This window comes from Tiliqua scincoides, chromosome 4, assembly GCF_035046505.1.
Source record: "Tiliqua scincoides isolate rTilSci1 chromosome 4, rTilSci1.hap2, whole genome shotgun sequence".
Classification (NCBI taxonomy): domain Eukaryota; kingdom Metazoa; phylum Chordata; class Lepidosauria; order Squamata; family Scincidae; genus Tiliqua; species Tiliqua scincoides.
The window spans coordinates 58,758,136-58,770,742 of record NC_089824.1 but is presented as its reverse complement, the minus strand read 5'-3'; the positions used below and the strand labels follow the sequence as shown (position 1 = coordinate 58,770,742).

The 12,607-nt window shown below is 43.7% G+C and overlaps 1 protein-coding gene across 1 annotated transcript; it reads right to left on the bottom strand.

The window, feature by feature from the left end:
• Positions 1-1,297: 1,297 nt before the first annotated feature.
• LRRC30 (leucine rich repeat containing 30) lies at positions 1,298-2,194 on the bottom strand. The gene has a single exon (XM_066624434.1). It carries the CDS (start codon positions 2,192-2,194, stop codon positions 1,298-1,300), a length of 897 nt encoding a protein of 298 aa, XP_066480531.1.
• Between the last annotated feature and the right edge of the window lie 10,413 nt (positions 2,195-12,607).

Below are 12,607 nucleotides of genomic sequence, written 5' to 3'. Positions count from 1 at the left end.
AAGGAAGGGAAGAATTAGGCAGAGTAATGTCTGTTGCCTCTTACATTTTTGTATTGCGGGAGAATATTTGTGAAGGAGATAACACTATGTGGAACCTCAGGAGGTAGGACTCTTATAGTACATATATGCCTCTGCCAAGCTGCAAGGAAAGAAAGTGTTTGACTGTGAAGGGATGGCACGGTCTCTCTCTCCTGCTAGAAATATGCCCTTTTAGATTCATTTGGGGTACTGGGAAATTCTCCTGTAGTTGCCTCACTGACATGGCTGAGTCCTACCTCGACTACAGTAGTGAGAATTATGCCCTTGAGGTCCTGTGTGAAATGACTTATGGTTCAGATTGCTGAGAAGTGTGGAAGGGTTATGTGCAATGAGTGCAGTTGTTCTTCTAGTAACATTAGCTGCCTCATAATTATACAGTTGTTATACGGAAGCATGATCCAGCTTCTCACATCTCCAGCAACTACATATGATTTCCACCTAGTACTTTCTACAGGTCACATTTTTGTGATTGACATTCTGGACAGCTTGCTTTTTGTCTTATATAATTTTTACGTGTTTCAGTGCAATCTATGTGTGCTCAGAAATAACCCCTACTGAGTTCAGTGAAACATATCCCTATGTAAGTGTTTATAGGATTGACGTTTTCAAAAATTTAGCAGTTGCATTCCAGACATTTGGAAGATTTTCCCCATAGTGGCTGCAACTCTTATGCTATGATTGTTTTTCAGAAGCTGGCTTGCATTCTAGGATCACCTATAATGGAGAGTTCATTGCATTGAACCGTAGCAATTGTGTAATATTTTGATGGCTGATACAGATTAAGGCATAACAGCAAACCAGTGTGTGAACAGATCATGCCTTCTTCCTGAAGAATCACTTGAGCAACTGGTTCGCACTTTTAGTATCTGTTTTCTTGGTAAAGTACTGAATGAGAGTTTAAAATGCCACTGAAGTTTACATGAGAATCACATCACACAAATGAATCTTAACATGTCTGCAGTCTGATAGATGGAAAAAGATATTCTCAGAACTGCAGTTGGTCCCATATTAATTGGTTTATAGCTAAATACAGAGAAATATTTCAATCACAGTATTTCCCCCCCCCTCAGCATTTATGGGCTAGGAATTACAGGTATATGGAAAATACATTCATTGCACAGTCAGCATAAGTCAATGTACTTGCTTTCAGAAAACGTTATTGCAACTCTCTTCCAAATCTTGCTTTGTGCAGTGAAAGCCACTGATTAGAAAAATTCAGTGGCATGTCCACAGAGTTTATTCCAAGCATAGTACTAATTTAGAGTTGTTGATTTCTATCTTTGAGATAGCTGAAGAGCGCATCCAGTCCTCCCTCTATGATCTGTGGCAGTGGTTTGGACAAAGGGTTGTGTGAAATGTGGAGCCCCTTATCCATTGGATTCCAAGCAATTTTGGGTAATCGGTGCAGCAGGTAGAGTTCATCTGGCAGAGTTTGAATAGAATTGTAATCAACATTTAGCAGCTCAAGAGCAGTTACTGTGCAGATAGACCTTGGCAATGTTCGCATGTTGTTATAGTCGGCAATCAAGATCTGCAGGTTCACTAGAAACTGGATACTGTCTCCAATGTATTCAAGTTTGTTGCAACCCACATGTAAAAAGTCTAAATTCCTCAATGCAAAAATGCTGAGAGGAATGTAAATGAACCGATTGTTGCTAAGATTCAGTTTTCTCAGGTTGGTCAGATCTGTGATGCTTGAAGGGAGATAGGAGATGCAGTTGTGGGAAAGACTCAACACCTCCAGCTTCTTGCAGTATCCAAGTTCTGCTGGTATTTCAGTCAAGCGATTCATACTGACAAATAAAACCTTCAGGTTCCTAAGCAGCCCAATCTCTTTTGGCAAAGACTTCAAGTGATTCTCACAAAGGTTCAGCACCGCCAGTCTGTCAAGTTTCCCCAAAGCAGGAGGAAGGAGCACCAGTTGGTTGTGTGAAAGGTTCAGTTTCTGGACTTCTGGCAATCCCCACAAAAAGTCAGGAACCTTGGTCATGCCCTTCATGATGAGGCTCAAGCTGACATACTGGAGCCCACTCCTGAGGAGTGCTCTTGGGTCTTTTCCAGGGAGAAGACTTTCTTCCCATGGGGGTAACTTCTGATTCCTCTTCAACAGCATCATACTTTTCTTCCCCTGGTTCTTTGAGCTCTTTCCGCCCATAAACCTCCAGCTTTGCAGCTTCTGATGATGACCGTTTTGTTGTCTTCTACAACTGATGCATCTGGCAAAAGGTTTCAGCTTTTGGAAGATCCATAAAATGGAATCGAGCCAAGAATCCGTGCAAAGACCTTGAAGAGCACCTTTCTCCTGTGTCCCCCCCACCCCCAACAGCCTCCGCAGCTGCTGAGAGAAAGTTGCACGATGGGGCTTTAAGTTGTTTTCCTTGGTGCTGTGTGCTGTAATGACACACTTGCTACTGACACTTCTGAGCAAACCTGTTCCATTCAAACTGAATACCACAAGGCAGCTGCCACTGTCATTTTGTCTGGGCTTTATTGGATAGATACGCATCCTCATTGCAAAGAGGTCACCGCAATGCTGTATATAACTTTACCATGTCAGCTTTCTTGGATATCTAGTGCATGAGGTAGCAGCAGGACAATTAGGAAAGAGTAACTATAAAAAACATGGAGAGAGTATGACACCCCCTTTGCCTCTCCAGTACTGTTTATTCAGCTGAGGTGCAACTTTCATATTAAGTTCAGTGTACTTAAAGAACTTTAATTCTTCACATAAACTTGTTGGGAGGGGGGGGGGCTACATGAAACATTTTGCAATATTTTTGAATACAAGTCTCTGTTGTAAGTTGAAACTATTATGTATCCACCACTGAGTGATCCTGGATGGGCTCTCTAAATCCTTACAATATTAAACAGGACAACAAGCACAAGAACAGTCTATTCTCTGGAGTAAAAAGTCACTGAAATTTAAAAAAAACAAATTTAAAGATGAGCATTAGTTTGTTTGGGTACAGTGAAAGTTGGGCTGGGACCTCCTGGCATCTGAGATAGCATGCCGAATGTTTCCTGCCCCCTTGCCTGGTAATGTTCCCCCCCCCCCACCTTTGCTCTTACTGGTCCTGGGATTGGAAAAGGAGGAAGGAAATGAAACCAAATAGGAGAGTCTCTGACACTCTAGCCCACCACTCTGTTCACCCCCATGCTATCTCTTCTGCCCATTCTTCCAATCCAGAGGAGGAAGAGGATGCCCAGTGGAGTTAACTGAGTGGACACATGTGGCATCCCCATTCTGTGTACTAATGCCAACCTTCTACTAGGCAGGTATAAACTTCCAGATATGAGTTTCAGTAGATAACTTCCAAACCAGGTTACACAGATGGAAAAGCTAGGCTCTCTCCTGTCCAGCTGGAACTGTGAGAGGAAAAGAAGCAGAGCCAGGATAGTAAGAGAACTGACCTTGCCAATTGGACATTCAGCAGACGTGTGCTCCAAGCTGCTTTGGGAGTTTTATATAGAAAGGCAGGATAAAAATACTTCATATGAATATGTAATAAATCAGTAAACTAAAGACCTTTTGGCTCAGCAAAGACATGCCCTCCCCTTAACAGGTGCACAACCAAAAGCCTGCCTAAGTGGAACAAATGATCTGCATTGTCACTATTTAGCTAGTCTAGGCACACACAGCTCCAACTGCTGGACTGGGCTTTGTAGAGTCAGAAACAACATGCACAACACTTGTTGTTGTGTATGTATTGTTCATCATCTAGGATTGAAGTTTGTATGTAGAAGCTACTTTCTTGTACATGTTCGCTTAGATAAACTGGGGAATAATGTATAGCCACGTGCAACAATAATAGCAAAATACATGTGTCCAGGTGCTCACTCTGAGATAAGCTTCTTTCTCCAATTAGAGGGGGGTAACTGCTATATATAGCTGGCATGGGTCTCAGAAGACCCATAGGCATCCAGATGGTCTACCACTCACTTTGATCTTCTGGTTGCTCCCCCCCCCCAGCATAGCATGCAGTGCGCACTGGTATAGCTGTATGCTATAGCGTGGCAGGGGATAGGATTGGGCTGTCAATCTAATAAACAGAAATACCTATGTCATTAAAGATCCTGCCACAGATCAGTACTATTGAAGACATTTCTGTCACATTTACAGCCCAATCCTATGCATGTCTACTCAGAAGTAAGTCTCTTCAGAGTCAATGGGGCTTACTCCTAGGAAAGTGTGGATAGGATTGGGCTGTTAGTTGCTATGACTAATGCTCCTGCCAAGTATTTTAACTCTGCCAAATGCTATGAGAAAATAATATGGAAAGCTTCTGTGTTATCAATGGACCTTCATTTTTTTTTTTAAAAAGACATTCTGATGGGCACAAAATTGTACAAATCTATCTTCTTTCTATATTGTGGGAAGACAATACTATTCCAAACTCTTAAGAGTCACACTGCAGCCAGTAGCAGCAGCTTCTGGCTTCTCGTTCAGTTTCCATCCCATTAGTTTAGACCACGATGTCTTGAGGGTGGAAAGAGTGAAAAGAGAAGCTGAGAATTAATTGAGCAAATAAAAATCTCATTTGGGCTGTTATTAAGTTTAAAATGCAGTGGTTCCTTCAGTTGAAAGCACCAAGACTTGATGCTCATTCCTAGTCAAATTCTGACAAGCAGTGCCACAAATCAATTTGGCCTGAAGGGAAAGGGTCTTGAGTTGACTCTCAAGTCCATTACAATAATGAATGCCAAAAATAGCAAAGGAGGTCATTCAATCAAAACTGCTTCAGAGGCTTAATTCCAGATTAATGACTGTGGTATAAATTTTACTGATTTAAAGAAAAACATTGGTATATCTGATAAATCAGATAAATTATGGCATCAGAAATTCTAACTGGGCTCTGATGTATCAATGATCAGGTGTAACAACTTTAGTTAGAATTTGCTAAACTACATACTTCTTAGTTATGGATTTGTCAGAAATACTGATACTGAAAGAGGCTTCTGTAAAAGTACAGCACTTGCCCCCTCTCCCACTCTCCTTGGTTGGTCACCTCTTTCCTTCAGTGATTGCTATGGAGTCCTGGGAAGACTATGTACAGCACCATGTTTTGCAGAGGTAGCTTTGAAAGCAAAACTCTTGTTTAGTCAAAAGCCGGCAACTCAAGAATTAGGTAAGAAGTAATATGGAGAGAAGATAAGTAATTATACAGAGAATCAAAGAACAACATTTTCAAAGGAACAGAGTGCCCAACTGTCCTTTTCCGTACTTTTTAAAGTGAGATTGATCCAATTTATAGATTTTTTTTTAATTAGAAACTTTTGCAAAAGGAAGCCCAGCAAGTGGGAAGAACTTGGTTTCAAATATTGCATCTCCAACTTGAATGGGTTATTTGAAACCATACTTTAATGAGTGGTGCAGCCAGCTTTGTACATTAATTATGTCTACCCACATCTTGTTCTCCCATCTGCATTACTCCCACTTTCTTGTACAAAACTATCCAACAGTGCAGCATATGGGGGAAGATTTAAATACTGTAGGGAGCTGGAGCTCCCTGTTCTGAATCTCCTCATTTAACTCAGTATAGTAGCATAGCTAGAGCGGGGGAACTGTAGGCAGGTGCTACAACATGCCATGTAAGCAGCCCCTCCCACTCGCTGTCAGATGCTGGAACAAAATGGCATCTCCTGTGCCTTGCCATTGCTGCCTGTATTGAAAACATCTACAGTGCTGACAGACATTGTTCCTGTGTTGGTCAATACTGAACTAGCATGCTCCATGCTCCATTTTGGTTTTACAACTTTCTTTTTGTGTGTTGACATGGTCGTGATCACAAGATACTTAAGAAGGAAGCTAACTGATGTCGTATATCACCAAGTATTATTTATTCATTCACATTTAACTGATTATTGTTGTCTGAGCTAAAGACGATGTGGATAATTATGTATTTCATGCACATATTTTGTAGGGGAAAAGTATTTAGTGTATTTAATGATGAACTAGACATTTTCATATTTTATGGACAAAGTTTTCTTGATATATTCTAGAATTTAGATGGCTATCCTGTTCCTCATTTTCTAATGTTGATTCCATGATGGATTTTTCCTGGCGATATAAAGTGTAATCGCTTTAGTACCAGGCTTTAAGGCTAAGATTCTTTAACCAGGGAGAGAATTCCAGGGAGTAAGCTCCATTGGACACAATGGGACTTGTTTCTGAGTAGACATGCATAAGATGAATTGCTTTAACAGTGCATCTAGTGCCATCTAGTGGACATGTGCAATTATTTCAGGAGGAAAAAGTCAAACTATTTACAGCACAAGTAAATGCACATCTTCTCAGAAGCAAATCTATACAGAGTTCAGTGGGACTTGCTCCCAAGTAAGTGTGTATAAGATCGCAGCTTTATATGAGGAAGATTCTTATAAGTTTGAATGAGGATCAAATGTAGGAAATGGAGAACAAATGTTATTTTTACACTCTTCATATAATCTACAACTGTATCTTTATGGTATCCCCTGGGGGCTGGGAATAAGAATAGGCCCTCAGTTTGGCTGTACTTATCTTAAGAGGCGACCAGCCACTGGGTAGATGGGACTCATCAGCCTGGGAAGGCAGCTGATCTGAGATAAGGAAAACTCTGATCCCAAACCTCCACTGCCTTGTGGCTACATCCAGTTATGGAAAAGGCTTCAGGAGTCAACCTCGAGGCCAAATCCGGAGCCGGAGTCACTGAGGCAGTTCATGGCTGAACACAGTCATGTTCTGGCAACTCCTGCGATGCCGCTGGAACCAACTGTATTGGCTTCAGCCTTTCCATTGAACCATTTCAGTGACGTGGAGAGGGGGGATTTGCTGCATGGGTAACAGCCTATCCTCCATACCTACTTTACCCAGGCTTCGCGCACTGGAGACGACACTCTGTTCCAGAACCACCATTCAGAGCGTGACACCATAGTCTTCCGAGACTGAAGGATGCCAACAACATCTTTATGGTATTGAGTAAACTGAGGCATGGGGTGCTTTTCTTTTCACTTACTTACAGCCCAATCCTATGGTTTTCCCCACCATAGCAAGCAGCTGTGCAGCATCCTATGGGGGGGTGGAGCTGATCAAAATATTTTTCCTGACCTCTCCATAAGCTGCTCAATCACCCAATCACCCTGTAAGCCTCCCAGTCACCAGCTCTTTAGGGGGCAGAAGTCCAAGGACAAAAGGGAATGTGGTGGCTTGCTCCAGAGGGGTTAGAATCTGGTGCAAGTTGCCCACACTGGGTGCCACTCCCTCCCGCCTCCTACATGCCCCAGCCCTCCCCGTTATGCTCCATTACGCCTTCCCTCCCCCCACCCCATTATGGCATATAAACTGCACCGTGGCATATAAACTAAGATATAATCTAAAACAATCTAAAAACCTTTGAAATATAAAGATAATTAAACTTGTAAAAGGCAGGATTGTTTTCTGTTGCATACTGAAAGTATATAGACTAGTGTAAAGGTGATTATCCTTTGGCAGTGTCTGGAAAGCTTACGGGCCCTGATTGAAAAAGCCATCATGGGATTTAATTCCATCAGGGAGAATGGGATTTGGAGTCAGTTGATCTTAAAACTTGGGTGAGTTTACATAGGGAAATAATACTTGGTTAATAATTTTCAGGGTATAGGCTATTAACAGCTTGCCAGTGTTCTGGTATTACTTTTGACCTGGCTTTCTTTATTTTACATCCTGCTGAGCTATTCAATGTGTAGAGTACCTGACTCCTGAGTATAACTTCCACTGTTTACAGTAATCTTAGTTCTGCCTAAATTCTTAGGTTGGAACTTTTTAGTGAAAATGAAGCATGAAATGTGACACTGAATTGAATGGCATACTCTGAGCAGAGGAGGCTATCTAGTTGATTGCATGTTTGAAGGCTTAAATAATTATAGAAAGAAGTGCTCAAAATGTTGAGAAGGTATTTTGACAGTGAGTTTGATTATGGCTTTTCTACTTCTTCCGCCAAAGAATTCTTTAATCAGAGTAAGTATGCTTGCATGCCACCCTACTTTATCTTCTTGATAAAATAATGCTGCTTCAATGTGGAGTCAGTGATGACAACTCAAACACACCTGAAAAGTTTTTACTTTTTTACTGTGTCCAGCAGACACAGAGGCTGATGATGATAAAAGCTAGATAGAGAGCTCATCTCGTGAGACCCCTAATTAGGTGTTGACTTCACCCCCTCCTCTCAGTAACTTGTCTCTAATCAACAGTTCTTGTTTACATAGCAACTGCAATCTTCATGAATTAGTAACTCTCCCTTATCCAGCCATCAGTTTATGCTGAAAACATCTGCAAGTTGTCTTGCTAATCAAACTGGAAGACAGCAAATCCCAGTTGCCAGACTTTTTTAAGATTAGCTTTTTCAAAGCTTTTTAGACTTGGTTCACCTACAGCTTTGCACCTTAATATGCCCTTAGGACAGAACTACTCATGAGGATGAGCACTGGGCTGCTACCAAATGCGTCCTTTCCCTTCCCTGTAGTAATTAATCCAACTTCCCTGTAGCTCCCCTGCTTAATCCTGTGACAGCAGAAATCTGTGAAAACTGCCTAGATGTTAGAGGGACAGGAGAAATGACAAAGAGGTGTCATTTTTCAAAGATGTTCTATCTAGCATATATTATTCCATCCTCACAGCCATTCCAAGATGAACTCTTTAAAATGCAACCGCTGGATGGTCATTACTGCTTGCATGGGATTTACAGCCCAATCCTGAACAGTGTGCGCTGGTTTACTGCCGGCATGCACTGTAGCAAATGTGCCGTAAGGTATGTTTGCGGGCCCTACCACCAGGTAACCCACAGCTGTCTGGTGCTGGGCTAGAGCTGGGTAACCGCTGGAGCTCACTGCCGGCGAACACTCTTGCGAAGGTGCCATAAGGCATGTTTGCAGGCCCTACCGCTGGGCAAGTGCCGGTGGTAGCCCAGTGCTACCGCCGGGTGGGCACCTGACCTCTGCTGCTTGGTGGTCACATGGACCACTGAAGAGCAGAGAGGTAAGCGGGGGCATGGGGGGAGGCGGCATTCTAGAGAGGGGGAAGGCAGGCGGAGGGTGAGGAGAGAGCAGGGAGGAGGCGATACACGGAGGTGGGGAGAGGGCGGGGGAGGCATGCCAGGGGGGAGTGGGATGAGAGAGAGAGGTGTGAGCGGTGGAGTGATGTTCCACTGGACCCAGAGCCTCCATGGTGGAGGCTTGCTGCCTTACATGGAGGATCTTGATTCATTGCCGACCTTTTCGTTGGCAGTGAACCGAGTAGCCGCATTGCGGGGCTACTCTCTTTACCTGGGGGAAGGGGACAAAAGTCCCCTTCTCCCGAGGAGCTGGTGGCGGCTGCCTGAAGCACGCAGGATGCAGCAGCAGCCATTTTTGGCACCACCGCAGTTGCACGTGGCTAAGAAAGACTGATCTGCCAATCAGGTTCATCTGCCATGGACTCCCAGTCCTAGAGGCCCTCGAGAACCTGCTGCCTCTCAGTCTCAGTTCCCAAGTTGCATGAAGTGCTGTGCTATAGAAATGCAGCATTACTGTGTATATAAGTAGTACTGTGGAATTCCTTCCTGAGGGAGATCCACCAGGTCAGCTTCAGTCTTAGGGAGATAAAAATGTTTTTGTTCTATGCAACCTTCTGAATGCTGGGGCTGCTTTTTTTTTTTTTCCTGCAAATGAAGTAAATTGCTGATGCTTTAGTGCTAAGTTCTTTAAAAAAAATTGCTTTAATAATATTTTATGGGCAATGTCATTATAAACTGCTTTAAGGAACCCATGTGGTAGAGAAAGAGACTATACACATTAAATATAGACACATTAATTAAAGAGTAAAGTAGGATTGGTAACATCGCTTGAGGCTTGGTTTTTTAAAAAAAATTATATTGTTTCCATGTAGAATTCCAAAGCACAATGCTAAAATAGAAACACAGTTAAAAAGAACAAGACAATCTGCAGTTTTTGAGATTTGGCTATGTCTGCTTAACACAGCCATATGTGCTCTTATGTTTTCTTTCTCAACATTTCTCCTTTTTTCTCATTTCCCCTTCCCTCCCCCCCTCCCCCAAAAATCTGGGCTTCATGTCTTTGCCAGAGAGGATTCCTTAGTCTTCCACTGACACGTTGTCTCTGAAAATCTGTTGACTTTTTCTACTACGGATGTTTTGCTTTCCTCCTCCATGCCTGGACTGAAGTGTAAGAAGCTTCTGGAGCAAGCAGAGGGCCAGTCTTCTGACCTACCAAACAATACACTTAAATATGCTTAAAACATATTCAATTGTGTGGACATACAGATTTTTTATAATTGCATGTAGTATTGAATTCATTTGGTTGACAGTGGAATTGTGCTACAAAGATTTGAATGCCATTAATTGTTTATCATAAGGTTTGGATGTATAGACTTGCATATTTTAAGCAAGCTTTGTAACTCATATTATGAACCATTCAGAATTGCAGCAGCTATCTCCACCACAAGTTGAGTACACAAAGTTAGCTGATATTGGAGGGAAAAGCCTGCATGAATCATTTAGGTCCCATAGTTTATCAAATGTTTTAGGAATTAACTTAGAAGGGATTGACACAACACCTGTGTTTCTGTTGGAATTCAGATACCTGCATTTTCGTTCATCTCATGAGAAAGATCAAGTGGGACCTGGTTTTAGTTGTACAACACATATTCCATAGGATCCATGTCCAGCCAATTCAAATTTTCAACCTGCATATGGTGGCAAGATAGGCTGCAATCCTAAAGACACATATCTGAGAATCAGCCCCATTGAACACAATGGAATTTATTTCTAAGTAGACATGCATAGGATTGCACTGTAGGTAAGACTGGGTTTTCATGTGCACAATGATTGCAATACTAGTGAAAACAAAACACACATACAACACCACAGCCATGTTGCTTGGCTAAGAGGCAATTTGCAGGTTCTAGATGTTAGTGGAGGTGGTGGTGCAGAAGAATGTCTTAAAAGAAACATCCTGGGACTCAGCAATGTATGTGAAGAGCTGTCTCCCCCTGATCTAAAAAGACTGCCCCCCCTTAACCTCAAGCATGTAGTTGCAAATGTTGGTTAGTGCTGATGAAAATGCATTCTATGCATGCTCTGAGGATCTATTATTACTTTCCATCTTTTGAACACCGAGGACTGCCACTGAAAACAGATTCTGAGACTGAATAGGTAGGAAGATTGGATGATGGAAAGGGGGGCGGGCTGTGTGGTTGGAGAAGAATCCAAGTCTGCGTTCTGCCTTGACTTCCAAGCTGGAATGCTTGAATTCTGAGCTAAGCAAAATAACAGCACAAGCCTGCTGTGTAATGGGACCTCTGGCTGATTGTGGCTAGGGTTTGAAGCCTAAATTGATTATGTCACTTCTGGCCCTGACCTCACTTCCAGACTTAGTACATCACTTCAGGTAGGTCCCGACAATTTGTCCTTCTAAAACAGTGGTCCCCAACCTTTAGGAGCCTGCAGATCACTGAGGCAAAAATTGGAATCAATGTGGACCACATGTGGCTGTGGAGAGTCCGGTCTACGCCCTCTCTGGTGGTCCCTCTCCCAAGCGCTCCCCATGGATTGTCAGGGAGGATAGAGAATGGCCTGCCCATAGCTGAAGCAGACACTTCAATGCTTGTGGCTGTGGGCAGTCCATTCTCCGCCCTCTTTGGTGGTCTATGGGAGACTGCTGGTGAGACACTGGAAGTGATCAATGGTGATTGTTTTCCCTGAGACCTTGTCCACGGCCTGTGGTCCATGGACCACAGGTTGGGAACGTGTTCTAAAAAGTGGGTCCCGGTGCTAAAAAGTTTGGGAACCCCTGATATAAAGGCAAAGCTTTTTATAAACTCTATCTAAGTATCATGGTACAATGAGGTGGTGTGTTTCTGCTTCAGATTATGGGCAATATGATCTCAGCAGGGGATAGAAGGAAGGCACTGAAACGACACCCCCCTTCCACCCAGGCCATCCCAGGACAGGCCTTTCCCATGGGAAACCGTCTTGCACATTCATCTGATCGCACACTTTGGCCTCCCGATGGATTCCTGATGCTGAATGCAAAGCTTCCAACTGAAAGTAAATGAACTCCAGAGATGGTTCCTGGTTTTTTGGGCGGGGACGGGTGTCCGAAAGCCTCTGAACAGCCCAAGAACGCCCACTCCTGCAACTGTCCCCCCAACCCTCTTTCCGCGTCTCCTGCTGCCACAACTACTGCTGGAACGAACCACCGGGAATGGGGGGAGAGGGTGAGAAGTCACGGGGAGGCCGCGAGTGGTCTCGGATGGATGACGTGCTGTCCCGGATGGGGGTAAATCCCACCAGAAAGGACCATCCCCCCTCTAGGGGGGGTCCCAAAGTGGCCTGCGAGCGCCCCCCCGTCTCTCTGCTCTGTGGGAGGACCCCGCCCTGGAGGGAATGGTTCCCTCCAGCAGCCCCTCTCTGCTTCCCAGGGATGGGAGGCTCACTTGCTGCTGCAGAGATAAGGGCGGGTGGCACGCTGGGGCGGGGCGCAACAGGTTGGCTTCCTTCCTTGGCGCGCGTGGGAAGCAACCCAAGGGCTTCGGGAGAGGCTTTCTCCGGGGACGGAG

What these genes read in the sequence shown, in the direction of transcription:
- LRRC30 (XM_066624434.1), bottom strand. Translation starts at nt 2,194, where the DNA reads ATGGGCGGAAAGAGCTCAAAGAACCAGGGGAAGAAAAGTATGATGCTG.